Raw genomic sequence first — 27716 nt, forward strand, 5'->3', positions numbered from 1 at the left:
GCCTCCCAAAGTGCTGGGATTACAGGCGTGAGCCACCGCACCCGGCCAACTTGATTTAAATACTGTCAGCTAAGTTGGATCTCACTGACAAGTGATCAGGGATGTCCAGCAGCTCTGCTAACCTGAAGTGTGACCTTTTTTGTTTTGTTTGTTTGTTTGCTTGAGACGCAGCCTCACTTTGCTGCCCAGGCTGGAGTGCAGTGGTGCCATCCCTACTCACTGCAACCTCCACCTCCCAGGTTCAAGCAATTCTGTCTCAGCCTCTCCAGTAGCTGGGATTACAGGCATGCACCATCACACCCAGTTAATTTTTGTATTTTTAGTAGAGACAGGGTTTTGCCATATTGGCCAGGCTGGTCTCGATCTCTTGACTTCAAGTAACCTGCCCACCTCAGCATCCCAAAGTGCTGGGATTACAGGCATGAGCCGCTGTACCTGGCCTAAACTCAGATCTTTTTGGAACAAGAAATGGAACAAAATGATAGATAAGCTTTTGCTAAGGAGGCCCAGGTGGTGAGACAGCAATAGGGGGCTTGATAAACTCTCACATATGCCACATTGAGCAGAGGATGAGCACATCTGTAACAAAGATTGGATTGAGCTGAAGCCACTCATGCATCTCTGGCCAACTGAATATGACTATTTATGCAGAGAAGATGCAAGAGATCCTAGTGGAATCTAACAGCTAGAGTAGACTTGAATGTGGCCTGTGGTTAGAAGGTGCTCCGCTGCCAAATTGCAGATCCATCAGCACAGTGTGGGAGCCTAATTGGCTGTAAGCATAGTCTGACTAATGCTTACATTAGCTGAATGCTAATATATGAAGTCACAGTGGCAAAACCCAGGAAGCAGGGCTTAAACATAAAATAAGAAGAAAGCAGCCACATATTGCTGAGGAGACAGAGTTCACAAACAAACAAAACAAAAACAATAGTGCACAAGAGGGGGAACTGGAATCCAGAGTTGCTTCAATACATTATCTCAAATGTCAAGTATTCAATAAAACATTATAAGACATACAAAGACCCATCCTCAGAAAAAAGAGAATTCAATAGAAATTGTGTCTGATTGTCCTCAGATATTGGATTTAGCAGACAGAGGCTTCAAAGCAAAGCAGCTATTACAAATAAGTTCAAAAAGCTAAAGAAATCCCTATTTAAATAAGCAAAAGAATGGATTATGGCAATGAATCAACAAACAGAAAACCCCAGTAAAGACAGAGGTTATGAAAAGTACCCTTCATCCAGTTTCCCACACATTTTCTTCAAAGAAGAAACACAAATGGCAAATAAGCACCTGAAAAGATGCTCAATATCAGTTGATCATTAGGGAAATGTAATGATTCCAAACCATACAAATCAAAACCATAATGAGATACCACTTCTCACCCACTGGGACGGTTTTTTTGTTTGTTTGTTTGTTTGTTTGTTTGTTTGAGACAGAGTCTCGCTCTATCGCCCAGGCTGGAGTGCAGTGGCATTATCTCGGCTTACTGCAAGCTCCACCTCCCACGTTCACGCCATTCTCCAGCCTCAGCCTCCTGAGTAGCTGGGACTACAGGCATGCACCACCACACCTGGCTAATTTTTTGTATTTTTAGTAGAGACAGGGTTTCACCATGGTAGCCAGGATGGTCTCGATCTCCTGACCTCGTGATCCACCCGCCTCGGCCTCCCAAAGTGCTGGGATTACAAGCATAAGCCGCCGCGCCTGGCTTGGGACGGTTATTTTAAAAATGGAAGTCACAAGTACTGAGGAGAATTTGGAGAAATTGGAACCCTTGTGACTTGCAGGTGGCAATGTAAAATGGTGTGGCTGCTATAAAAAACATGGCGATTCTGCAAAATGCCAAACAAAATTACTACATGACCCAGCAATTCCACTTCTAGGTACATCCTCAAAAGAATTGAAAGCAGAGCCTCAAGCAGATACTTGTATAGCCATTTTCACAATAGCATTCAAAATAGTCAAAGGGGGCCAGTTGCGGTGGCTCACACCTGTAATCCCAGCACTTTGGGAGGCCGAGGCGGGGGGATCACAAGGTCAGGAGATTGAGATCATCCTGGCTAACATCGTGAAATCCCGTCTCCACTAAAAATACAAAAAATTAGCTGGGTGTGGTGGCAGGCGCCTGTAGTCCCAGTTACTCAGGAGGCTGAGGCAGAAGAATGGTGTGAACCCATGAGGCAGAGCTTGCAGTGAGCCGAGACTGGGCCACCGCACTCCAGCCTGGGTGACAGAGTGACTCTGTCTCAAAAAAAAAAAAAAAAATAGTCGAAGGGGTAGAAACAACCAGCCTATACTAACAGACAAATGGATTAAGAAAATGTGCTACATTCATACAAATGGAACAATATTCAGCCACAAATGGAATGAATTTCTGATACAACATGGCTGAGCCTTGAAAACACTATGCTAAGATGTAACAATCGCTTCTCCTGAACCTGTCTGCGCTGAGCCAACTGCAGCCCCACACAGCATGGAGCTGCAGGGCTGTGAGACACCAGCAGCTCTTTCTCACCTCTCCATGCAAGTGTGCATATGTGTGTGTGTGCGGACACACACACTCACACACACACTCCGTCTTGCTCCTCTTCCCTGAATTTACCCCCGGGTCACACTCATCCATGATTCCACATCTTTGTGTCTCTGGTGCCTTCTCTCTGGAGCATATTTTCCATGACTGGCAAAAACCTGCTCTCTTGAGATGCAACCCACTGTCACCCATTCTGTGCCATCTTCTGAGTCCTGCAGATGGAGTGTTGCCTCTCCCAGGCTCCCGAGTGCAGCAGAGTCAGCCACTGAAGTCTGTTCTATCTGCAACATGAACCTCCCAGGGCTGGGCTGTGTCCTGCTGCACCCAGGGAAGGCTGGTGGGCAGGGAGCTGGGATCTGGAGTCACATGGACCAGGGTTCAGATCCCGGGCTTCTCCAGTTATACCCTATGATATCTTGGACAAGTCATCCACCTTATTGTGCTCCAGTTTCCTGGTCTATAAAATGAAAACAGTGGTACCTGCCTTGTAACTTGTTTGTGAGGCTTAAGAAAGATAGTGAATATTTGCAATGTGCTAGACATAGGGCTTGGAGCAGGGTAAATGCTCAGCACATATGTTGGGGTCTTCACCACTATCATTGTTCCTGGACTGAACCAAGGGTCAGGCTGCTTGTTCTCCTGGTCCAGTAATGAGATGCAGATGACCTGGGAAAGAAGAGTTTATTTCTGTAAACAGTTACAGGGAGAAGGGCAGGGGCAATTCACCAGACCAACTCAAAGTTACAAAGCTTTTCCAGTGCTTATACACCTTCTAAGCTATATGTCTACTTGCTAGTGTGCACTCATCTAAAGACTCAAGTGATGGATTCCATGTAATCTATAACTAAGGTGTGGGTCAACCGGGCACAGTGGCTTACGCCTATAATCCCAGCACTTTGGGAGGCTGAGGTGGGTGGATCACCTGAGGTCAGGAGTTCGAGATCAGCCTGACCAATATGGTGAAACCCCGTCTCTACTAAAAATACAAAAATTAGCTAGACGTGGTGGCGTGTGCCTGTAGTCCCAGCTACTCTGGAGGCTGAGATAGTCATTACCCTTATCTTGTCTCCAGCTAAGGTATGGAGGTCTGGGGAGTTTCTTTAGACCCCCAATAAAACTTGCTTAATCCTAAACAGGTCCTGGTATGAGGAATGTAAGAATTCCTTCATTGTTTTGACATGTTTCAAGGCCCAGGAGAGGCCCGGGCAAGACTCTTGGAGGGCGTCTGTTACATTCTAGCCATTGTGTATGCGCACTGGCTCTTTCAGCCTTTAATATCTAACCATTCAGTCAGTGCTGAAGCAGTTGTTATGGAGGCCTACCTGTTCAACTGTTAGTGAGACCTGGCCTGCCACATCATCATTACTGTCTAAACTCCTAGCACAGAGGAGTTTATCAAATGCATGACATCTGGGCCAAAGATCTTTTTTTTTTTTCTTTGAGACAGAGTCTTGCTCTGTCGCCCAGGCTGGAGTGCAGTGGCGAGATCTCAGCTCACTGCAATCTCTGCCTTCCAGGTTCAAGTGATTCTCCTGCCTCAGCCTAGCTGGGAATAGTCCCAGAGTAGCTGGGACTACAGGTGCCCGCCACCACGCCCAGCTCATTTTTGTATTTTAGTAGAGACAGGGCTTCACCATGTTGGCCAGGCTGGCCTTGAACCTCTGACCTCAGGTGATTCATCTGCCTCGGTGTCTCAAAATGCTGGGATTACAGGTGTGAGCCACCATGCCCAACCTGGGCCAAAGATCCTTTGACGTCATACAGCATGAAAGTGTGGGGGCTGCCATGTGACTCACCATGCGGGTGGCCCAAGCCACATACACCTGGCAGGCCATCACCTGTTGGGGAGATGGCTTTACTCCTCAGCCAGTGAGGGGCAGAGAGGAGACAGGGGAAGGTGCTTACGTGGGTAGGCAGAGCTCTCCAGGGAACAGTGAGGAAGGAGGGGAGCCTGAGCTGCCAGAGTGACTACACACCAGGTTAGGTTTGAGCCTGGGCATGTCTGTGTGTGAGGACACTGCCAGCCTTTGCCTGGGCCCCTGGGGAGTCTTTGTTTATGTGCAAAGGCAGAGCAGCTTGGTTGGGAGAACATCACTTCCTGTTTTGTTGCCAGGCCCCAGCTAAGCAGTCCAGTTCTCCTAGAGGGAGCCACCCGGCTGTTCCCTGACACCCCTCAAGCCCCTCTCCCTCCCACCTCTGCCGAGCCCGCCTCCCTTATCTTATGTATCCTGCCTTCCTGGTGGAGGGCGCTTGTGTCCAGGAAGTGGTGCATGGTGAGCCCAGCCTGGTCTGTATCCGCTGAGCCCTGACCCCTAAGGGACCTTGGTTGGTGTCCCTGATATGGGTCCCAAGACTCACTAGGCCTCATCAAAGCTCCTGCCCTCCTAGAGCTAACATTCTAGGGGGACATAAGTGCACAAAGGTGAATATGCACAACATACAGTATGCAACAGAGGGAGGGAAATAGAACCAGGGAAGGGAGTCTGCAGCCTAGAGCCGTGAGGGTGTAACCAAAAATAAAATTTGAAGGCACGCCCAACCATCTGAATGAACCTCCTCCTCAGCCAGGGCATTCTAAAATTTAACTTGAAAGACTAACCTGTTCAGGCCATGACATGAAGTGGGGGTTGGACATGTCCAGGGTTTATTTTACATCAACACAAACTTTAAGTCTGATAAGAAACATTTACAGTCAAGTATATCTAAAGCCTGCTATTTAAAGGTTTCATATGCATGATAAAACCTCAGCCTTTACAACCCCTGATGATAAACCGGACATTCCTTTCTACTGATAATAAATAACTTTTTCAACCAATTGCAGTCAGAATATGTTTAAATCTACCTAAGACCTGGAAGACCCCCCCACCCCTTGTACACTTCAAGTTGTCCCGCCCTTCTAGATGGAACCAATGTAAATCTTACATGTATTGATTGATGTATCACTGTTACTGGAAAGGGGTTCTGATCCAGACCCCAAAAGAGGGTTCTGGACTTCGTGCAAAAAAGAATTCTGGGTGAGTCCATAGAGTAAAGTGAAAGCAAGTTTATTAGGAAAGTAAAGGAATAAAGAGTGGCTACTCCATAGGCAGAGCAGCATCATGTGCTGCTTGACTAAGGATACTTATAGTCATTTCTTGATGATATGCTAAAGAAGGGTGGATTATTCATGAGTTTTCTGGGGAAGTGGTAGGCACTTTGCAGAACTGAGGGTTCGTCCCCTTGTTAGACCATATAGGGTAACTTCCTGACATTGGCATGGCATTTGTAAACTGTCATGGTGCTGGTGTGAGTGTCTTAGCATGCTAATGCATTATAACTAGCACATGATGAGCAGTGAGAATGACTAGAGGTCACTTTTATTGCCATCTTGGTTTTGGTGGGTTTTGTCTGCCTTCTTTTTTTTTTTGAGGCAGAGTCTCGTTCTGTCACCCAGGCTGGAGTGTGGTGGCGTGATCTTGGCTCACTGCAAACTCTGCCTCTCGGGTTCAAGCAATTCTCCTGCCTCAGCCTCCCGAGTAGCTGGGATTACAGGCACCCGCCACCACTCCCGGCTAATTTTTGTATTTTTTTAGTAGAGACGGGGTTTCACCATGGTGGCCAGGTTGGTCTCGCACTCCTGATCTCAGGTCATCTGCCCGCCTCAGCCTCCCAAAGTGCTGGGATTAAAGGCGTGAGCCACCGTGCCCAGCCTTGTCTGGCTTCTTTACTGCAACCTGTTTTATCAGCACGGTCTTTGTGACCTTTATCTTGTGCGGACCTCCTATCTCATCCTGTGACTTAGAATGCCTAACTTCCTGGGAATGCTGCCCAGTAGGTCTCAGCCTTATTTTACTCAGCCCCTATTTGAGATGGAGTTGCTCTGGTTCAAATGTCTCTGACATTATGTCTCCCAAAAATGTATAAAAGCAAGCTGTACCTTGACCACCTTGGGCACATGTCATCAGGATCTCCTAAGGCTGTGTCATGGATGCATCCTTAACCTTGGCAAAATAAACTTTCTGAGTTGATTAAGATTTGTCTCAGATACTTTTTGGTTTACAAGAGCTACACAAGAGGAGAGGGGAAGGAAGAGGTTGAGGAAGGGCCACACTTGAGCGTGCAGGGCCTTGGAGGTAGCTGTGATGACGGGGCTTTGACTTTGGTTGGGTTTTGAGCAGAGTGGGAATGGGACCTGACTTGGGTCTAAGGAAACTCTTGGCTGCCCTGCTGTGAGAGAAGCCTAGGGGAAGGAGGAGGCAAGGAGGCAGTGAGAGGGTGACGGTAATGGTCCAGGTGATAGGGACAGGGGCAGAGAAATTCCAGGTAGAAAAGGGCGGGTCCCTGGTGAAGCCTCACCGTCAAGCTGAAAGGCCTGAAACCACAGCCCAAAATAAGAACTTATATCCCTGTTTCCCACTCAAATGTCGCCGTTTCCTAAACTACCCATGGCCCCGCCCTGCCCCACCCTTTGCCTATAAGGACCCCAGGCTCAGCCAGCAGACAGGAGAAGCAGCTGGATGTCGGGGACTATGGCTGGATGTTGGAGAGAAGCGGCTTGACTTCAGAGTGACAGCTTGATGGTGTAACTTTGGAGAAGAGTCTCGCCAGAGACAGAGAGACTTGAGGAGAAGAAGGTGGCATCATTTCTACCCCTCAGGGTATTGTGAAGATTGAATGAGATGATGTATGTCACGTACCTGGCAATGTTGGGAACACATGCAGAGCTCAGTAAGAGGTGGCTCATTATCTGCTGCCAGGATCACCCTGCTTCTCTTATCTTTGCAAGCCCCCTATTCCTGCAGCCTTGGGCTGGCCAGTTCCTGTGCATCCTCTGGGTCTCCCTCAGGTGTCTTCTCAGGGAAGCCTTTCCCGATCCACCCCACCCCATCACACATTGCCACTCTCACCCAGAGCTGTCCCTCCTGCCAGAAGGAAGACCACAAGGGTAGTGACAGACCCTCTGCCCCCAGCACCTAGGAGAGTCCCTACCTGTAACAGAATGTTCCTGAAACCTTCCCTGGCCTCCCTTCCACCACCACCTGTCTCCAAGTTCAAAGCGCCATGGTCAGTCCCTGCGTGGGACTCCCATGGTCTTTCTCCCTCCCTCCTTAGACCTACCCCACAGCAAGGTATGGCGGGGGGTGGGGAGGTTCGAGTCAGATCAGCCTGGATCAGGTGCAGGTGTTGCCCTGAGGCTGTGTGACCTTGGGCAAGTCACTGTGGGGCATCAGTCCCTCCCTTGCTAAGTACACACTCAAACAAGTCTTGTTCCTTCTTTACACTGGGAGCTCTCCCACTTACAGTTAACAATTTGCCCAGCCCAAGACAGTCCCAGGTAAGCCAGGAAGGTTGGTCTTCCTATTCCTACTACAACTGAACTCCTTAAAATTAGTTAATTTCACAAGCCAATCTATGACACATTCTCCTCAGACAAACAAAACACTAAAAAGAATCAGGGCTCCTTGGGGAAATGACTGATTTCAGGTCTGGGACATGGAGAGCACAAGATGATCTTGGAACAATTTGCATCAGTCGTCAAGGAAGTAATAACAATAATAACAAATTACGATGTTTTGAAGACATGGAGCCAGCTTGGAGGAGCTCCCACGGGCCAAATCTGCTACCATTTGAGCATCAAAGCAAGTAAGGAAAGTAATGGATTGTAACCCACGGAGTAAAATAAGAATCCATGGATCCATACTGCTAATGAATGAGAGAGAAGGGAATAGATGAGAAGGTATAGGTGCCTCACAGTACAAAGGCAACTCATAAATGGAGAAGGACTAATGGAAATAGAAAAGCAGCCAGTATGGCTGGTTGCGGTCGCTCACGCCTGTAATCTTAACACTTTGGGAGGCCGAGGCAGGCAGATCACGAGGTCAAGAGATCGAGACCATCCTGGCCAACATGGTGAAACCCACTCTCTACTAAAAAAAAAAAAAAAAGAAAAAAAAATTAGCTGGGCATGGTGGCATGTGCCTGTAGTCCCAGCTACTCGGGAGGCTGAGGCAGAATCACTTGAACCCGGGAAGCAGAGGTTGCAGTGAGCCAAAATTGCATCACTGCACTCCAGCCTGGGGACAGAGCGAGACTCTGTCTCAAAAAAAAAAAAAAAAAAAAGCAGACAGTATGGTAATAATTATTTCAGGCAAGAAGTAGTCATGAATGCCAAAACCAGTGGGTCAAGGTTTGAGGAGTCATAGGCTATATCTATGGTTGCAAAGTCTTCACTCATGACACTAATTACCAAAGAAAAACCCAGCATCAATCAGAGAAATGCAAATCGACATCACATACCTCCCGGCTGGTGCTCTGAAAACTCAGCAACACCTCAGTGACAGTCCTGCCAGAAACGCATCACCTCATCACCCCATAAGCATATACCAGTGTGCACTGCACTCCTCAGAAAGGTCAATGAAAGGAGACTCAGCAAACCTGACGACTGAATGCAACTGGATCCTGGACCACAAAAACAATACTGAAACTCTCCAGTATGGTGTTGGGCCCTCGTGCAATTAGAGTGTGGACTGTGCATTAGATAGTGTCAGTACCCTGTGTGCTGTGATTTCTGCTGTCATGGCTTTTTTCTAATTTGGTCTTGAGGGAGAGTGACCATAAGCCAAGATAGCCACTCTCTAGGAGAACCGAATGGGTGTGGGGTTCAGGTGAGATACAATGAGAAAGTAAAATTAAAAGGTACAAAACAGAAGGAATTTATTATTCTTAGGTCCCGGAGAGGTTAGGGATGCCTAAGAGAGGCGGACAAGCAGATGGAGAGGGGCAGTGAGAGACGGTGGGAAGGAAAGGACTATGGCTGTGCTAGGGTCCATGGGAATCATCCTTTAGGATTTCCCTTGGGGCCTGTGGACTGGCTAAAGAAAATACGAGGAAAGGGTGAACTCATCTGCACTGATACTGGCCATTAGGTGCTATGGCGGTCAGCGGCTGTGGGGTGTGTTGCGCTTTAGGTCAATGAGATAAAGAATAAACGAGTTATCTCACACACCACCATATACGGAGAAGTGTTACCTACGCCAAGGCGAAGGGTACGACTGGCTTTCAAACAACTTAAATCAAGCCTAAAAATAGATGCGGAGACAACAATTATATTTACCACGTTTATGATCCTGTATTAATGGAAATGTCTTTATTCCCAAGAAATAGACCTTGAAGGACTGAGGGGCGGTGCTGAGGTTCCCGCTGGCCCCTGGGCGCCCCCTGCTGGCCCGTCCTCCTCCCGCCCCTAGACGTCTGCACAGAGCATGCGTCACACCGTCCCCGGGTTTCCAGCAGCAGCCGTTCACCCGCGCTCTCGGATGCGCTTCTAGCTCGTGGCCTCCCGGGCTCTGTCCGCGTTGTTCGTCCCACGGTCGGGAGCCCAGTCCTGCCGCCCCGCACCCGCCTCCCCCTGGGGGGTTCTCCCGGCAGCCGTCTTGCCACCCCGCGTGGCCGCCGGCTACCAGAGGCACAGGGGAGCGCGAGGCCCGGCGACCGAGCAGTGTCCCCGGCTCTGAGTGTGGGGAAGGCCGCGGGGCCGCGCCCACTCGACCGCCGTCCAGGGGACTGCAAGGCGCCGGTACATCCGGCTCGACGCTGGCGGCGCAGGCCAATCACGGACGGGGACGGGTGGGCGCGGGGCTGGACGGGTTTTGTAGTCGGTGCGCTAGCGGGACTACTGTCCCCACAGTCCCCTGGGCCACATTGGCGTCAGTGGCTGCGCCCGAGGGCCCGCCCCTCACAGAGCATGGGCCAATCATAGCCGGGGGCCGGGCGGGCGCCGGGCATGATGGACCTTGTGGTCGGAGCGCAGGCAGGACTCCAGCCCCCAGCGTGCCCCGCGCGCCGGAGGGGAGGAGCCGTGCGGCGGCGCGGGCGGGCGGCCGTCGGGGCAGGGCGGCGGCAGCGGCGGCGGCGGCTGAGGAGGGCCCGGCCTGCGAGAGCCTCAGTGGGAGCCGGCTCAGCCCTCGGCCACCATGTCGGCGCCGTCGGAGGAGGAGGAGTACGCGCGGCTGGTGATGGAGGCGCAGCCGGAGTGGCTGCGCGCCGAGGTGAAGCGGCTGTCCCACGAGCTGGCCGAGACCACGCGTGAGAAGATCCAGGCGGCCGAGTACGGGCTGGCGGTACTCGAGGAGAAGCACCAGCTCAAGCTGCAGTTCGAGGAGCTCGAGGTGGACTATGAGGCTATCCGCAGCGAGATGGAGCAGCTCAAGGAGGTGAGCCGAGCCGCCCTGCCCCGCGACCCCCGCCCGGCGCCGGGGCCTGTGGGCGTCGTCCCTGGCACCAGGGCGGCCAAGGTCAGCTTGCCAAGCGGGGGCCGGCAGGGGTGGGCCGCGGGGGCGGAGGGGGCACGGGCCCAGAGCCGGGGACCCGGGCAGTATGTGGGAGTGGGCCCGGCCTTGGCTAGCGGCCGTTGCAGACGCCGCTAATGCAGGGGTCCGGGCGCCCTGTCGCCTCCTGCAGCTGCCCGCCTGCTTCTGTGCGGACCTGGGCGGCCCCGGCGGGGCGGGGCTTCGTAAGGGCTGATGCTTTGCGGTGGTCGCTGTTCCGGGTGTGTCTGAGTGTGGGGTGGGGTTGGGAGGGCAGTGGCTGAGCCGGGAGCTGAGGCCACGGATGCTGGTGACCCGCTGGGAGAGGCCGAGGGTGGGCCTGGGTCTGGGTGGCTGCGGCTCTGTCACCTTCAGAGAAATCACTTCCCCTCTCTGGGCGCAGCTACTTTCGGAGCGTTTCTGCTTCTTTCATGAGTGCCTCCGAGGTGGGGAAAGGTCGTGGACAGCGGCCTAAGTGAGTAGGGGCTCGGGGTTGCACGTGGAGGTTGCCCCTGGCATGGGTCCCCCAGTACCCTTGCCCCAGGCCCAGCGCTGTGTCCTCATGGCCGGGATTGCGCTCCCACCAGCTAGCATGACTTCCCTGGCCCACTTCCTGTCCAGCCCCCCTTCTCGGGCCCTTCCCCTCGCTGTGGCTTGCTGTGTTCCTCTTGGACGGAGACCTCAGTGGTCTGTGTCATTCCCACTGGGGGGAGAGTAGGTTAGACCACCAGGCTGGTCGAGGGTCTCCAGGCGGCAGGGCAGCGGGAGTCTTGGACAGTCCTTCCCCAGCTTCTCTTCTCCCCTTCCCTGACTCCATAGCGTTGTTTGCAGGAATTGCTTTCTGGGAGGATACACCAGGGTTTGGATCCAGGCTGTGCCCCTTGCTAGTGATGCGGCTTTGGGTAGAGGCCCTCCGTGAGTCTTAGTTTCCCCCTCTGCAAAATGGGAGTGCAGTACTGCGTGCCCAGAAAGGATTGTTGTGAGGGTCACGTATTTGGAAAGGACTGGTGTGCGGTCAGGAGTATAGCCTGGTGGTGTGCTCCCTTCCCCCACTTGAGTGTGTCCTGGTGAGCCCTTGGCTCTTGGTTTCCAGGCTTATCACCTGGCACCTCTTCTCCCAGTCAGCCTAGACAGGTGCCTAAACCATTTGCAGCCTTCCTTGCCTCCCCCGTGTCTGAGGAGACCCGTCTGTGGAGAGCAGAGAATGAATCCAAGCAGATGCTTGGATGTCTGGGCAGAGCAGGTGCTCAGTTAGTACCAGTCAATGGCTGACCCTGGGCCAGCAGGAGCTGGGTCCTCCCCCATCGCCCTCAGGACTCGATTCTGTTGTCTGTCGGCAGGTATTGGCACCTTCTGCAATGCATGCTCCAGTGGCGCTGGAGCTACAAGAGGGGTGAGATGCAGCTGCTCTTGCAAGAGTCCCCATCTTAGGGTGGGGCGTGTGATAGGGAGGCCGGGGGCTCTGAGAATATGGAGTGGGAGTGGACTCAGCCAGTTTCTGGTCTCCTGTAGCGGGGCTCACCCTCTCCAGCAGGCAGCACTATCTGTTAGGGCGCTTTTCCCTCTGCACACAGAGAAGCAGCCCTCTTCCTCCTACCAAGTGCATCGTGAGCCGCTCCTGGGCAGCCTCTACAGTCCCTGTCTCTGTCCACAGCTTGGGTTTGGCAGTGTCCTCTGTGAGAAGGAATTGTCGCTGACCTAACTTGTCCCCACTTTGGTGCCCTTCATTTGTCAGGTCTTTGCTATTCTGACACAAACGTTTTGGCACAGTGAAGAATCTTGGCATTTTCGTGGCATGTATCTGGAGGGTGAGTCCCTAGCAGAATCAGGAAGAGGGTATACCTGTTTCTGTGGGTACTCTTTAGGCGTCTGCTTGCTTGTTTTTTGTCACCACCTGGCTTCCATGTACTGGCCACATGGCCTTGGACAAATTACTGCTCTGTTCTGAATCTAGTTCTCCTTTGTAAGGTGGGATAAGAATGTTTCTGCTCGGTCTCTAGCAGAGTCTAGAGGAATGTGCATCAGCGTTTCAGTTTCAGTAGATGTTGCCAGAAAGTTTGTACCAGTTCACCCCCCATCAACAGCATGCGTGTTCCTCACACCCATGCCAACACAGGCTCTTGCTAACCTATTTAATTATGGCCAGTATTATAGTTGAAAATATTAACTCTTCATTTTAAAAAAAACACAAGATTTAAGGAGACAATAATTGTGGGGTTTTTTTTCTCCTGTAGAGCGGTGTACCGCCTTAATTCTTTAAAAAACTTTATTTCTTGAACTAAAGTGCATTTAGTTACTAATAAATTGTGCTCCAAATGGAGTTGCTTGTACTTCTGCCCAGCATTTGTAGATAATAGGATCGTTGAGGGAAGGACGCTGGCCTGCTGGTCCCAGTGTGTGGGTTTCTGATCAGAGCCGAGGAGGGTCTTGTGGTGATGAATGGGAGACAGTGCCAGTCCTGTTGCCTTTCTCATGGGATGGGGGAAGTGTCTGTGTCCTGCTGACAACATAGCACGGTGCTGGCTGAGACCACAAGTGAGGTGGGTGCCCCCTGGTTGATTTTGCCTAATCATTCTGCTAGTGATTTCTTGAGCCTGACTCAGTTAAGACCATATCTGTCCCCGTTCCCACTGTGCCCTTTCTCTTCCTCTCCCTGGAATGGTGGGGAAGAGAATTAGATGGGCTTTGGTCAGCAACCTGGTGTTCCTGGTCCTGCGTGGCCGTGAGACACTTTGTTCTGTGTTCTTAGCTGTAGCTTTAAGAGGACAGGTGTGCTGAGGTGGCAGCTCCTGCCTTCAGGGCACAGGCAGGGACTGTAGCTAGGTGGGCTAAGGCTAGGTGCCCATGTGGTCCTCATGGTCAGGGGAGGGTAATGGGGGAGGTCTGAGAACAGTCTTGACTCCACCTGAGCTCAGGCTCAGAGAGGAGGTCTGGACACCCTCACTGCCTTGGTGTGCCACCTTGGTGCCATAGTGTCAAGCTCTGGAGCACCATTGTCCTTGTCTGAGAGGTGCACGTGGATGGAATTGGGTGTTGGACTGGGCACAGCACCCAACACGCAGCAAGTGCTTCGTAGGTCTTCAGCAGACTGAATCTCATGCCTCACTCAGGTCTCTGTCTCCTTGCTGCTGCACCTGCAGCTTCTCCCCGTTCTTGTCCTTGTCCCTGCTCAGTCTCAAGTGGCTTCCATTGCCACCTCCCAAGGGCTGCCCTAAGCATTGTCTCAGGCCCCTACAGCCTGGCTTGGGACTGCCGTACCTCTCCTGTGCCCACATTCACCCTTCGTCTTAGAAGTCCCACCTGCCCTTCAAGCTTGGGTGTCTCTAAAATTCCCCTGCCTGCTGCCTTCTGGACTTGCCGAGCCCTGTTCCCAGCACCTGGGCAGCTGCAGGAAGTGGGGGCAATAGGGGGATTGGCAGAGGACCCTCCAGGAGGTTCCTCTGCAGAGTTACTGGGGGTGAGGCCCAGCCTCTTTGATTGTTTGCTTCCAGAGCAGGAAAAGTCCTGGTCTTGGTTAAAGCAAGTGTGGGATTCTCCCATTCGTCTGATAACCCCTGAGAACATTGTTGTGTCCATTTCTGAACAGAAGGCTGTTGGGAGCAAGGAGGCTCTGGGAGACCCAAGGGCCTTTCAGGGGGCTGGGTGGTGGCAGTGGTCTGCTGTTGGTATGAAGAAGCCTGGCTTGGGTGGGAGCTGGGGCCCTGTGAATACCTGAAGCACAGATGGGTCTGACAGTTGGGGAGAGGCAGCTATAGGCATCCAAAGATGATGACCATGTGGCTACACTGTTGTCACTAATTGTTGGGCAACTCTCTCCCCGCCGGGCCTCTCTTTCCCCACTTTTAGAATATGGGGCAGGGGGTCATGAAGGAATCTTTAGGGACCCTTACACTTTTAAAAATGTCTGAAACTCCCACATCGAGCCCTGGTGCTGTTTCTTCCTGTAGGGCCTGGCGACTGGGCACTTGTGTATCTCAATCATCCTGGGACCTGGCCAGGGAATCTGCCCAGCCCTAGGCATGCGGATGGTGTGCTCCAGGCCAGCCCTGCCAGCATGTGGAGGCGTGGACCTGGCCACCCTCCATGGGATTCAAGGCAGGCACAGCTGTGATGGAGCAGCTCGTCTTTGGGGATGCCAAGCGAGCATGCTTTGTGGCTTAGCAGGTGGATCCAGAGGAAGGCCAGGCCCAGTGCTGGGAGCCCCTGGGCCCCTGGGGGTGCCTGGCACCACCTGAGCAGGACCGACTGTATATGATGTCTGTCCCTGTGAACTCCATACTGACTCCACAGGGGGAGTCTGGGCCCTGCCTGGTCTCCCAGGAGCTTGCGGCCCTGGATGAGCCGCTGCCTGTCTGGGCCGTGATAGGTTAATGATGATGCCTGTTACCTTGGCCCAGTGCTCCGTGAGCCCCCAAGGTCGGGGAGTGGTGTCCCTGTGCCCTTGTGTCTGAGCATCCGGCCCAGGTCCATATAGGATTCCTGCTAGGTCTCCCCTGTCACTTAGGGACCACAGTCCCTTCCTTTGAGGGAGGAGATCAGTTTCTTCTTTGTCAGTTTTGGGCATCCCCCAGTCAGTCAGACCTGCTTCCCCACATAGGTGGACCAGATGAAACTGTTACACACATCGGGGGTAAGAAAGATTTGGTTTCTTCTCAGACAGTACACCAGCTGTTTGAGGTGGTGGTGGCTGGTGGCCAGGGCTGGCCAGGACTATGCAAGCTTTGACAGGTAAAGAATTGGCCTTAGACCCTGTGTTGTCCAGTGTTCAGAGTGTGGCCTCTGAAGCCGAACTCTGGAGCAGGAGAGGGCCCAATGTGGCTGCCTAGCTGCCTCCTTGGGCTCAAACCCTGCTGTCCCAAGCTGGGCTCTGCTCTGCTGTGGGAGGTGGATGGAGAGATGGGGACTGAGTGGCAGGCAGGCTCCCCTTGCCACCCTCAGAGCATTGCAGTCCAGGGTTAGGGTTAGGAGGAGGCCACTGGGGGCCCAGCTTCTTTTTTAGAAGCTACTGTGTTTTAAAAAATCATACATTCACTTTAAGAACAGCAGAAAGTGGAGAGAACAGTGTCAATAGGACCTGTGTAGATGGCGCAGGACAAATGTGGGGAGCACTGGGTGTTTCTCTCTGCCAGCTCTTCTTCCCTTGTGAGTGTGTGATGTGTACAAGACACCATCAAACACAGGGGAAAGGCTTTGTGCATCTGTAATAGTTGTTTTTTGTTAAAGTTAGTTTGTTGCTACTCTGAGATACATAAAAGCACGTTTAATTCAAGTAGATAAAGACAGGAAGGTTTCTGTGGATCCAGAGGTTCTGTGGTACTTCTAACTTATACTGTTATGTTATTATATGAAATAATTGTCATGGTTTGCTTTTTATAGTTGGCTTTTTACTTTTTAATTTATTATTATTATTTATTTATTTTGGTAGTCAGGGTCTCACTGTGTTGCCCAGGCTGCTCTTGAACTCCTGGGCTTGAGCGATCCTCCCGCCTTGGCCTCCCAAAGTGTTGGGATTAGAGATGTGAGCTACCACGCCTGATCTATAGTTTGCTTTTTTTTTTTTTTGAGACGGAGTTTCGCTTTTGTTGCCCAGGCTGGAGTGCAATGGCGCGATCTTGGCTCACCGCAACCTCCGCCTCCCAGGTTCCAGCGATTCTCCTGCCTCAGCCTCCCTAGTAGCTGGGATTATAGGCATGTGCCACCATGCCCGGCTAATTTTTTTTGTATTTTTAGTAGAGACGGGGTTTCTCCATGTTGGTCAGGCTGGTCTCGAACTCCTGACCTCAGGTGATCCGCCTGCCTTGGCCTCCCAAAGTGCTGGGATTACAGGCATGAGCCACCACGCCCAGCCTTTTTTTTTTTTTTTTTTTGAGACGGAGTCTTGTTATGTTGCCCAGGCTGGAGTACAGTAGCTCGATCTTGGCTCACTGTAACCTCTGCTTCCCGAGTTCAAGTGATTCTCATGCCTCAGCCTCCTGAGTAGCTGGGATTACAGGTGCGTGCCACCACACCTGGCTAATTTTTGTATTTTTAGTAGAGACAAGGTTTCTCCATGTTAGCCAGGCTGGTCTCGAACTCCTGACCTCGGGTGATCTGCCTGCCTCAGCCTCCCAAAGTGCTGGGATTACAGGCGTGAGCCACCGCGCCTGGCCGCTTTACTCATTATTTACTTATTTATTTATTTATTTATTCATATTATTATTATTATTATTATTATTTGAGACAGAGTCTAGCTCTGTTGCCCAGCATGGAGTGCAGTGGCACGATCTCGACTCACTGCAAACTCTGCCTTCCAGGTTCAAGCAATTCTCCTGCCTCAGCCTCCCGAGTAGCTGGGATTACAGGAGCCCACCACCACGCCCGGCTAATTTTTGTATTTTTAGTAGAGATGAGGTTTCACCATGTTGGTCAGGCTGGTCTCAAACTGTTGACCTCAGATGATCCACTCGCCTCAGCCTCCCAAAGTGCTGGGATTACAGGCGTGAGCCACCGCGCCCAGCCTTTACTCATTTTTTAAAGCCACCTTCTTTGTTGGATGTTTCCACATAACCAAAGGTGGAGAGAGTAATAGAGTGAGTCCATGTATGCTCCTGCCCTGCACCTGCAGTTTGCAGCTGTGGCCGGTCTTGTTTCTACCGCAGTTCATCCTGTGTAGCTGTGTCTGTAAGTATATCAGTTGTTTTGCTAAGAAAATAGAATCTTTTCTTTTTTTTTTGAGATGGAGTCTCACTCTGTCACCCAGGCTGGAGTACAATGGCGCAATCTCGGCTTACTGCAAGCTCCGCCTCCTGGGTTCGCACCATTCTCCTGCCTCAGCACCCCCCGCCCCCCCCCAGTAGCTGGGACTATAGGCGCCTGCCACCATGCCCAGCTAATAGAAAATAGAATCTTTTCTTACAAAACTTAACCATTGTTGAACTTTCACACCTAAGAAACTAACAAAAATTCTTTAGTGTCATCTGTTGTCCAGTCAGTGTTTGGATTTCCCCAGTTTGGCTCATAAATTTCATTTTACATTTACTTTGTTTCTTCAGAAGCCAAGCAGGATCTGCAGGTTGCATTTGGTTGAAGGCCTTCTCAATTTTTTTTTTTTATTTTTTTTGGAGACAGTCTCGTTCTGTCGCCCAGGCTGGAGTGCAGTGGCGTGATCTTGGCTCACTGCAATCTCTGCCTCCTGCGTTCAAGCAACTCTCCTACCTCAGCCTCCAAAGTAGCTGGGACCATAGGTGCATGCTGCCACACCCGGCTAATTTTTTGTATTTTAGTAGAGGCGGGGTTTCACCATGTTGCCCAGGCTGGTCTTGAATTCCTGAGTTCAGGCAATCAGTCTGCCTCGGCCCAGCAAGGTGCTAGGATTACAGACCTTGTCATTTTAAAGACAGCGCCATGTGTGGCCTGTCCTGTCCCCTTTCATACTGCACTGGCATTAGCCCTGGCTACTCTATTTTTATGCTGTGGAGGGTGCCGGTAGGTGGAGATTCCCACTTTATCTGCCCCTGCCAGACACCTTACTCTTGTCTCTCTTTTATTTCCTTTTTTTTTTTTTTTTGAGACGGAGTCTCACTCTGTTGCCCAGGCTGTAGTGCAGTGGCGCGATGTCTGCTCACTGCAACCTCTGCCTCCCGGGTTCAAGCGATTCTCCTGCCTGAGCCTCCTGAGTAGCTGGGATTACAGGCGTGCACCACCACGTCTGGCTAACTTTTGTATTTTTAGTAGAGACAGGGTTTCATCCTGTTAGGCAGGTCTTGAACTCCTGACCTCATGATCTGCCTGCCTCGGCCTCCCAAAGTGCTGGGATTACAGGCGTGAGCCACTGTGCCTGGCCTCTCTTCTCTTTTTTAAAATATTAGCCAGGGGCCGGGCACAGTGGCTCACGCCTGTAATCCCAGCACTTTGGGAGGCTGAGGCAGGCGGATCACGAGGTCAGCAGATCGAGACCATCCTGGCTAACACGGTGAAACCCCGTCTCTACTAAAAATACAAAAAATTAGCTGGGCGTGGTGGCAGGCACCTGTAGTCCCAGCTACTTGGGAGGCTGAGGCAGGAGAATGGCATGAACCCGGGAGGCGGAGCTTGCAGTGAGCCAAGATCGTGCCACTGCACTCCAGCCTGGGCAACAGAGCGAGACTCCGTCTCAGACAAAAAAAAAAAAATAGTAGCCAGGGTGCCTCCTTCAGCTGATGCATCATGGCTTGGCTCTTGCATTGCTGCATTGTCATCACCTATTCTGGTTCATCTGTCACCCCAGCCTTTACTGTAGAGCTCTGCCCACCTGAGGTGATGTTTGTCATCTAGTGGGTATAGATGCCAAGCCCTTCTAAACCAGAAGGGAGGAACTAGTATTGTCACTGTCCTACCATTGAGGGTGCTGAGGTCATAGTGAGGACCACTCATACTCTTACTAGCATGGCAGTGGACTCAGCCATTCTTGGCTTGACTTCTGTGACCTGGAGCCAGTCTCTCCCCTCTCTGGGCCTCAGTTTCCTTGTTTTAGGCCAGTGCATTCCTGACGCCCTTGGAGGTGGATCAGTTTCTCCCTCTAGTGACAGCATCATGGCGGGCTCAGGCCCAGGACGCAGCTGCTTTGCAGGCATGTGTTGCCTGCTGCCTGGGCTCCCCATCCGCTTTGCTCTGCCCTTCTTCCTCACACCCATGTTCCCTCGGTACCACCCTCACAACATGCTGGGGTGTAGGGCTGGTTGATGACAAGCATGTCCATAAGCCTAGGGGATTCCTTGGGTGTCCTAAAATGTGACCTAAGATAATTATCGGGGAACATGCCCCGATATTCACGTAAGTTCTTTTCATTTTCCTTAAGTGTCGGCTAGCTTGAGAAATAAAGGGACAGAGTACAAAAGAGAGAAATTTTAAAGCTGGGCATCTAGGGGAGACATCACATGTCGGTAGGTTCCGTGATGCCCCACAAGCCGCAAAAACCAGCAAGTTTTTATTAGGGAGTTTCAAAAGGGGAGGGAGTGTGCGAATAGGTGTGGGTCACAGACATCAAGTACTTTACAAGGTAATAGAATATCATGAGGCAAGTGGAGGCAGGGCAAGATCACAGGACCACAGGACCGAGGCGAAATTAAAATTGCTAATGAAGTTTCGGGCACCATTGTTATTGATAACATCTTATCAGGAGACAGGGTTTTGAGATCAACTGGTCTGACCAAAATTTATTAGGCAGAAATTTCCTCTTCCTAATAAGCCTGGGAGCGCTATGGGAAACTGGAGTCTATCTCACCTCTGCAATCTCGACCATAAGAGACAGGTATGCCCCAGGGGGGCCAGTTCAGAGACCTATCCCTAGGTGTGCATTCTCTTTCTCAGGGACGTTCCATGCTGAGAAAAAGAATTCAGCGATATTTCTCCCATTTGCTTTTGAAAGAAGAGAAATATGGCTCTGTTCTACCCGGCTCACCGGTGGTCAGAGTTTAAGGTTATCTCTCTTGTTCCTTGAACAATTGCTGTTATCCTGTTCTTTTTTTCAAGGTGCCCACATTTCATATTGCTCAAACACACATGCTGTACAATTTGTGCAGTTAATGCAATTATTACAGGGTCCTGAGGTGACATACATCCTTCTCGGCTGACAGGATTAAGAGATTAAAGTAAAGACAGGCATAGGAAATCACAAGGGTATTGATTGGGGAAGTGATAAGTGTCCATGAAATCTTCACAATTTATGTTTAGAGATTGCAGTAAAGACAAGCATAAGAAATTACAAAAGTATTAATTTGGGGAACTAATAAATGTCCATGAAATCTTCACAATCCACGTTCTTCTGCCATGGCTTCAGCTGGTCTCTCCGTTTGGGGTCCCTGACTTCCCATAACAGATAATGGCATCTCATTGTGGTTTAAGTTGCACTTCCCTGTTCACTGATTGGATCAGGCCAATTTTATTACTTCTGTGAAGCACAGTTCTGCTATAACATGTCTTTTGAAAATGTAAATTTGTTCCAGACTGATTGATATATGAGGGAACAGTTTGAACACGATGAGAATTTTGTATTTGCCTACGTACAGTTTTCTCCTCAAAAAACACTAGTGTACACAGAGCCTTGCACCCGGCCTACCTGAGCTATGTGAGGATACACAGGATACACGCACCTACAGCTTCCCATTCCATTTCAGAACACCCACCTTCTACCACCTCAGGTAGCTGATGAGTTGCCAGCCGTGACACCACACCCACTGGCAAACCTCAGGGCTTCTTAAGATAAAGTGTCATGTGTATTGTAGCACTTATGTGTCTTTTTTTTTTTTTTTTTTGAGATGTAGTCTTGCTCTCTCGCCCAGGCTGGAGTGCAGTGGCGTGATCTTGGCTTACTGCAAGCTCCACCTCCTGGGTTCACGCCATTCCCCTGCCTCAGCCTCCCGAGTAGCTCCGACTACAGGCACCCGCCACCATGCCCGGCTAATTTTTTTGTATTTTTAGTAGCGACGGGGTTTCATGGTGTTAGCTGGGATGGTCTTGATCTCCTGACCTCGTGATCCGCCTGTCTCAGCCTCCCAAGGTGCTGGAATTACAGACTTATGTGTCTTTAAGCCATTGAACGTGTATAAAACTGTGCTACCGGCTGGGCACGGTGGCTCATGCCTGTAATCCCAGCACTTTGGGAGGACGAGGCAGGCGGATCATGAGGTCAGGAGATCGAGACCATCCTGGCTAACACGGTGAAACCCCATCTCTACTAAAAATACAAAAAAATTAGCCGGGCGTGGTGGCGGGTGCCTGTAGTCCCAGCTACTCAGGAGGCTGAGGCAGGAGAATGATGTGAACCCGGAAGGCGGAGCTTGTGGTGAGCTGAGATTGCGCCACTGCACTACAGCCTGGGCGACAGAGCAAGACTCCGTCTCAAATAAAATAAAATAAAATAAAAAACTGTGCTGCCCTTTTATCATTAATTTTAAAAAATGAACTACTTTAGAAAATTTTTAGATTTATAGAAAAATTTGAAAAATAGTACAGAGTTGCTGTATACCCCACACCCAGCTGCCTCCTTATTATAACATTGTACATTAGTGTGGTATATTTGTTACAATGGATGAACCAATATCATGGCATTATTATGAATACTTTATTCAGATTGCCTTAGTTTTTACCTGATGTCCTTTTTCTGTCCCAAGTATTGTCTAGGATATCACATTACATTTAGTTGTTGTGTCTCCTTAGGCTCCAGTTGACTGTGACAGTTTCTCAGACCTTCCCTGTTCTTGATGACCTTGACAGTTTTCAAGAAGATTGATCAGGTGTTTAGTAGAATGTTTTTCACTTGGAATTTGTCTGATGTTTTTTCTCGTGGTTAGATTGGGATTATGGGTTTGGGGGAGGAAGATCACAGAAGTAAATGCCCTTCTCATCACGTATCAAGAGTGTGTATTGTCAGCATGACCTGTCACTGCTGCTGTTGACCTTGATCACCTGACCGCCACTCTAAAGTTATTCTTTCTCTTCCTGTCCATACTGTATTCTCGGGAAGGAAATTACTGTGCATAGCCCATACTTGAGTAGGGAGTTTGCTCCACCTCTTTGAGGGCAGGGTGCTATCTACATAAATTATTTGCGATTTTTCTGCATAGCAGACTTTTCCCTCCCTCCCACTCTTGTTTATTATATCAATGTAGACTCATGAAAGTTCATTTTATTTATTTTATTTGGGACGGGGTCTCACTGTCGCCCAGGCTGGAGTGTAGTGGTATGATCGTGACTCACTGCAACTTTGACCTCCTGGGCTCAAGTGATCTTTCCACCTCAGTCTCCCCAGTAGCATGTGCCACCACCCCTAGCTAATTTTTTGATTTTTTTAGTAGGTACATGGTCTCATTATGTTGCCCAGGCTCGTCTTTAATTCCTTGGCTTACGTACTTCTCCTATCTTGGCCTTCTAAAGTGCTGGGATTCCAGGCATGAGCCACTGTGCCCAGCCCATGAAAGTTTATTTTATACTTTGGGTTATAATCCAACATTACCTCATTTTGTTGCTCAAATTGCTCCAGCTTTGGCTCTTGAGAGCTCTTTCAGATGGCTCTTATACCCCCTTTAACATACCCCATCGTGGTGCCTCTTTTTTTTTTTTAAAGTGCTTCCTTCCTTTCTGGCACTACAAGATGTTGCAGGCTTATCTGTTTCCTCCCTCAGTCCTAGAATCAGCTATTTACCCCAAGAAGCCCTGGTTTCTTTAGTTGAGAAAGATGTTAGAAACCAAGATCTGGTTGCTATGTGTGCTCATTGCTATTAGGGTGTCTTTGATTTAAGGCCTGTCAGCAACAGAACAAGGAGATTGTTTTGAACATGCAGTTAGTTAGTGGCTGGGCGCAGTGGCTCATGCCTGTAATCCCAGCACTTTGGGAGGCCGAGGCGGGTGGATCACGTGAGGTTAGGAGTTCGAGACCAGCCTGGCCAACATGGGGAAACCTCGTCTCTACTAAAAATACAAAAATTAGCTGTTCGTGGTGGTGGGCGCCTGTAATCCCAGCTACCCAGGAGGCTGAGGCAGGAGAATCACTTGAACCCAGGAGGCGGAGGTTGCAGTGTGCCAAGATCGCATCATTACACTCCAGCCTGGGCGACAGGAGCAAAACTCCATCTCAAAAAAAAAAAAAAATGCAGTTAGTGTATACTAACCCATGTATATACACATGTCAATAAATATACCTGTATGTATATTTAGTTAACCATGAGTTCATACTGATGTAAGAACTGTAATCCATTACCACGTAGATCGTTCTTACCACCTTCCCTTGCTTATCTGTAACCTCCCACTCCAACAGTGAGACACCTGGCTCCCACCATCCACCATCCAGTAACTTAATTGTTTCATTCCAGTTCACAGGTACAGCAGTAACAGAATTGTTAACCTGGGTCCCCATGGGAAACAATTTTATCAACTAGAGTTACAGTGCTTTTGTGTAATTCTTTTGCCTTTAGTCTTATAGACTCTACTTATTTCCAAAGTTACTTAAGTTAGGGCTGGGCTTAGTGGCTCACACCTGTAATCCTAGCACTTTGGGAGGCCAAGGAGGATGGATCACCTGAGGTCAGGAGCCAGCCTGGCCAACATGACGAAAACCCGTCTCTACTAAAAATGCAAAAATTAGCCGGGCGTGGTCCCGGGTGTCTGCAGTCCCAGCTACTTGGAAGGCTGAGGCAGGAGAATCACTTGAACCCAGGAAGCCGAGGTTGCAGTGAGCCGAGATTGTACCACTGCATTCCAACCTGGGGGACAGAGTGAGACTCTGTCTCAAAACAACAACAACAACAACAACAACAACCCAACCACCCTGGCCAACATGGTGAAACCTCATCTCTACTAAAAATACAAAAATTAGCCAGGCTTGGTGGTGTGTGCCTGTAGTCCCACCTACTTGGGAGGCTGAGGCAGGAGAATTGCTTGAACCCAAGAGGCAGAGGTTGCAGTGAGCTGAGATCTCGCCACTGCACTCCAGCCTGGGCAACAGAGCGACTCTATCTCAAAAAAAACAAATAAAAAGAAAAAGTTACTTAAGTTAGTACTTTATTCCCCCATCCCCTTCAGTGAGGTTGTTTGATACATTTGTAATACAATTAGATTATTTTGTCACATTCTACATTCCAGCCCAGGATCCCTTGATCTCCCAAATGAATTTTTAAAACAATTCACATACTAATATTAAGGTTCACTTTTTGTTTTTATAAATGCAGTGGCATTTATCTACCATTACAGGATCATACAGAATAGTTTCACTGCCTTAAAAAAAAAACCCTATGCTTCACCTGTTTAAATCCACCCCCGTCAACCTCTGGCAACCACTGATCTTTTTACCATCATTACAGTTTTGCCTTTTCCAGAATGTCACATAATTGAAATCATACAGTATGTAGCCCTTTTCAGACTGGCTTCTTTCACTTAGCAATATGCACTTAAGATTTATCCATGTTTTTTCATGGCTTGATTGCTCTTTTTTTTTTTCTTAAATCACAATAATATTATATGGGTGAACCACAATTTATCTGTTCACCTATTGAAAGACATCTTAGTTGCTTCTACTTTTTGGCAAATATGAATAAAGCTGCTTTAAACATTCACGTACAAGTTCTAGTGCAGACCTAAGTTTTCAAACCATTTGGGTAAATACCTGAAGAGTCTGATCGCTGGATTGTATGATAAGACTGTATTTAGCTTTGTGAGAAACTGCCAGACTCTTCCAAATGTGAATACCATTTTGTATTTCCGCCAGCATTGAACAAGAGTTCCCTCTCCTCAGGCTCCACCCTCATAGTTCATCCTGTGGTGGGAAGAACTCTGGGGATTGCGAGGAGATGGCGTAAGATTCTCCTGCCACTTGCTGACTGTGAACCTTACTGGTGTCTCTTTCTAAAACAGTGCTAGTAAGGTGAAGAAGTGTGATGAGGGTTTGAGATGAAGTCAGGAGAAAACCCGGGCTGCAGCCATGCTCTCCTGTGGCTTTCAGCCCCGCCTGGCCCAGGCTGCTGTGCCCACTGTGCCATCCTCCCCTTATTTGGAACAGATGCAGTCTGGACAGCTGCATGGCAGGGCCCCCAAGCTGTCCCCTCTTGCCCTGACTACAAGCTGTTGAATGGAGATTTGTGTCAGGGCAGCCAGCTGCCATGGAAGATGAGGGCTGGTCCCCAGGCCCCAGGACTGGCTTCTGTGTCTTGGGCGGGGTAGCTAGGGTCTGTGGGGACCTTTGCCAGCCCTGGGTGCAGCTGGCCAGAAGCCTGTCTGCTGACACTGGGGCAATTAGGGTGTAATCTTCTCTAAATGGCACCCAATTCTGGCTAAATCCCTCCTGCCCAGGGATGAATTCCCAGTTTTCTAAAAGCAGCTTAGCATTTGGACGTTGCCCAGGGCAGCTGGGGTTCACGGTTGGTGATGGGATGGCTGCTTCCGATTGATGTGGGCCTCACAGAGGAGGGGCCATGGGTGGGCAGAGGCTGGTGACAAGCACCACAGCCCTACAGTGTTCCCTGTGTGGGTGCCTCTCAGCCCTGAGTCCTAGCGATCCCCGCATCCACAAGTGTAAGTCCTCCTTGGGGAAATGCAGTTCCAAAGCCACCCAGTAGGAAGGGTGGGCCAGCGCCCCTCAGCCTCCTGTGGTGTGAGGGACAGATGGGCCTGCAGAGGGGCTTGGGCCTGGGCTGGTCCTGCAGCATACAGCTTGATAGATATAGGCTGGCAGAGGTGGGCGGGCGCTGCCTCCTGGCCTGGACCCCAGTTCCCAGGGGGCCCCACCCTCTCTTCCTGGCCTGGACCCCAGTCCTCAAGAGGCCCCACCCTGTCTTGCAGGGACTCCTGCAGCCTTCCCAGGCTCCTGCTTGAGTGCTCCTGGGCCTCCTCCCTCCTCCCTGTCTACCTGCCAGGTGAGGCTGTCTGAGTTCCTCAGGGACCAACTCCACCTCCTGCCCCCTCTCCTGTTACCCCCTTGCCCCTCCCTGTACCATCTCCTCTGGGAACCACCCTGCTGCAAAGAAGAAAAATGGATTTTGGAGTGAGAAGCCTTATGGTCCCACTCAGATGAATCATCTCACCTTGTTGATCCTCAGTTTGTTCACCCATGAAAGGGAGCAATAAAAGTTTTTACTTTGCAGGGCTTGTGTGAAGACACATGATTCACACCCACATCTGTCCGCTCCTGGGGGCCCTGGACCCCACATCCTTTGTTGCCTGTATCTGCTTAGGAAGTACCTTTTGAATAAAGAGAGGAGGGAGTTGGTTTAGTGATGCTGGAGCATCCCCACCCAGCTGGGGATGGGTGGGAAGAGCTGGCTGAGGGGATGGTGAGGTAGGGTCTCCCATATAACACCCATGGGATCCCACTGGGTGGGTCATTGTGTCTGTGAGGGGCCCAGGTAGTCAACAGGTCTATTTCTGGCTTCTTAGCTGACTTGGGTTCCAGTAGAAGCATGTGGAACTGACTAGTCTGCTTGTACCCCAGGGTCACTGGGGGACTTTCAAAAATTCTAAAGCTCAGGGGCCACACTCAGACCTATTAAATCAGTCTCAGGAGTGTTTACACTTCCAGAATGATCCCATGGGAAAGATGAGTGTGGGAGCACCATCCTGTCATTGCAGTTTACACCCGGGGGTCTGAATCCTCCCTGCTGTGCACATCGTGCGTGATTCAGCCCTGGAGGGGGGTACAACCCCCCAAGTGGAGAACCTGGGATGCCTCTCTGTACCTCTCTGGAGTGTGCATGAGCTAAGGGGAAGACCCAGGACAGGGGCAAGCCTGGGAGCCATTCCTGCTGCTGAGTCACGGGGGTGTGTCCCCTCCACTGGCTGGAGAGAGAGGGATAAAAGAGGAGATGTCCCAAAAGAACCTGCAATGCCTGCCCACCCTGTACCCCTGGAGTTCCCTGCAGTCCTAGCCTCACTCAGCCATATTCATACATATGGCATACATATTCATACATATGCAGCCATATTCATATTCTGCACTCTCAGCACCCCAGCATCTGGCTATGCCCTTGACCTGCCATGCTGTCTACCCACTTCGGGTGTGGGGCCTGTCACCTCCCAGCTGTGTGCATAGGTTCCCCCTGTCTGTCTTCCATTCATGCCACAGATGCTTCCTGAGCCTTGCCACTTGCTGGGCTTGGGCTCCTCACTCCGTTCCTGCACTCACCAAGGAGGTGCAGATGTGTGGTGGACGTGGGCGTCCATCTGCCCACAGGGACAGGCCTGAACCCTTCCCGTGTGAGAGGCCTTGCCCCACCCACACTGTGTGTATATCTGGATGGTCGGCCCTGCCTTCTGCCTGAGCTATTTCTCAGCATCAGTGAGCTAAAGCAATGGGGGTGCTGGCTGAAGTGAGGGTAATGTTAGGCTGGAGGGAATTCTGCTGTCCTGGGACAGCTGCTGGACTTTTCCATCCTGCCTGGTGAGTCTGGCCC

The 27716-nt window shown here is 50.5% G+C and overlaps 1 protein-coding gene across 2 annotated transcripts in view; it reads left to right on the forward strand.

The window, feature by feature from the left end:
* Nucleotides 1-10379: 10379 nt before the first annotated feature.
* The window catches only part of BICD2 (BICD cargo adaptor 2), a 53472-nt gene continuing 36135 nt past the window's right edge, over nucleotides 10380-27716 (forward strand). The window contains exon 1 of one of the 2 annotated variants that reach the window (XM_024345748.3): nucleotides 10380-10728. In XM_024345748.3, coding sequence (XP_024201516.1) covers nucleotides 10489-10728 — 240 coding nt within the window. In that variant the 5' untranslated portion in view covers nucleotides 10380-10488. The remainder of the gene's footprint in view (nucleotides 10729-27716) is intronic. The other variant, XM_024345749.3, reaches the window with a different exon arrangement.

Source organism: Pan troglodytes, chromosome 11, assembly GCF_028858775.2.
Source record: "Pan troglodytes isolate AG18354 chromosome 11, NHGRI_mPanTro3-v2.0_pri, whole genome shotgun sequence".
Classification (NCBI taxonomy): Eukaryota; Metazoa; Chordata; class Mammalia; order Primates; family Hominidae; genus Pan; species Pan troglodytes.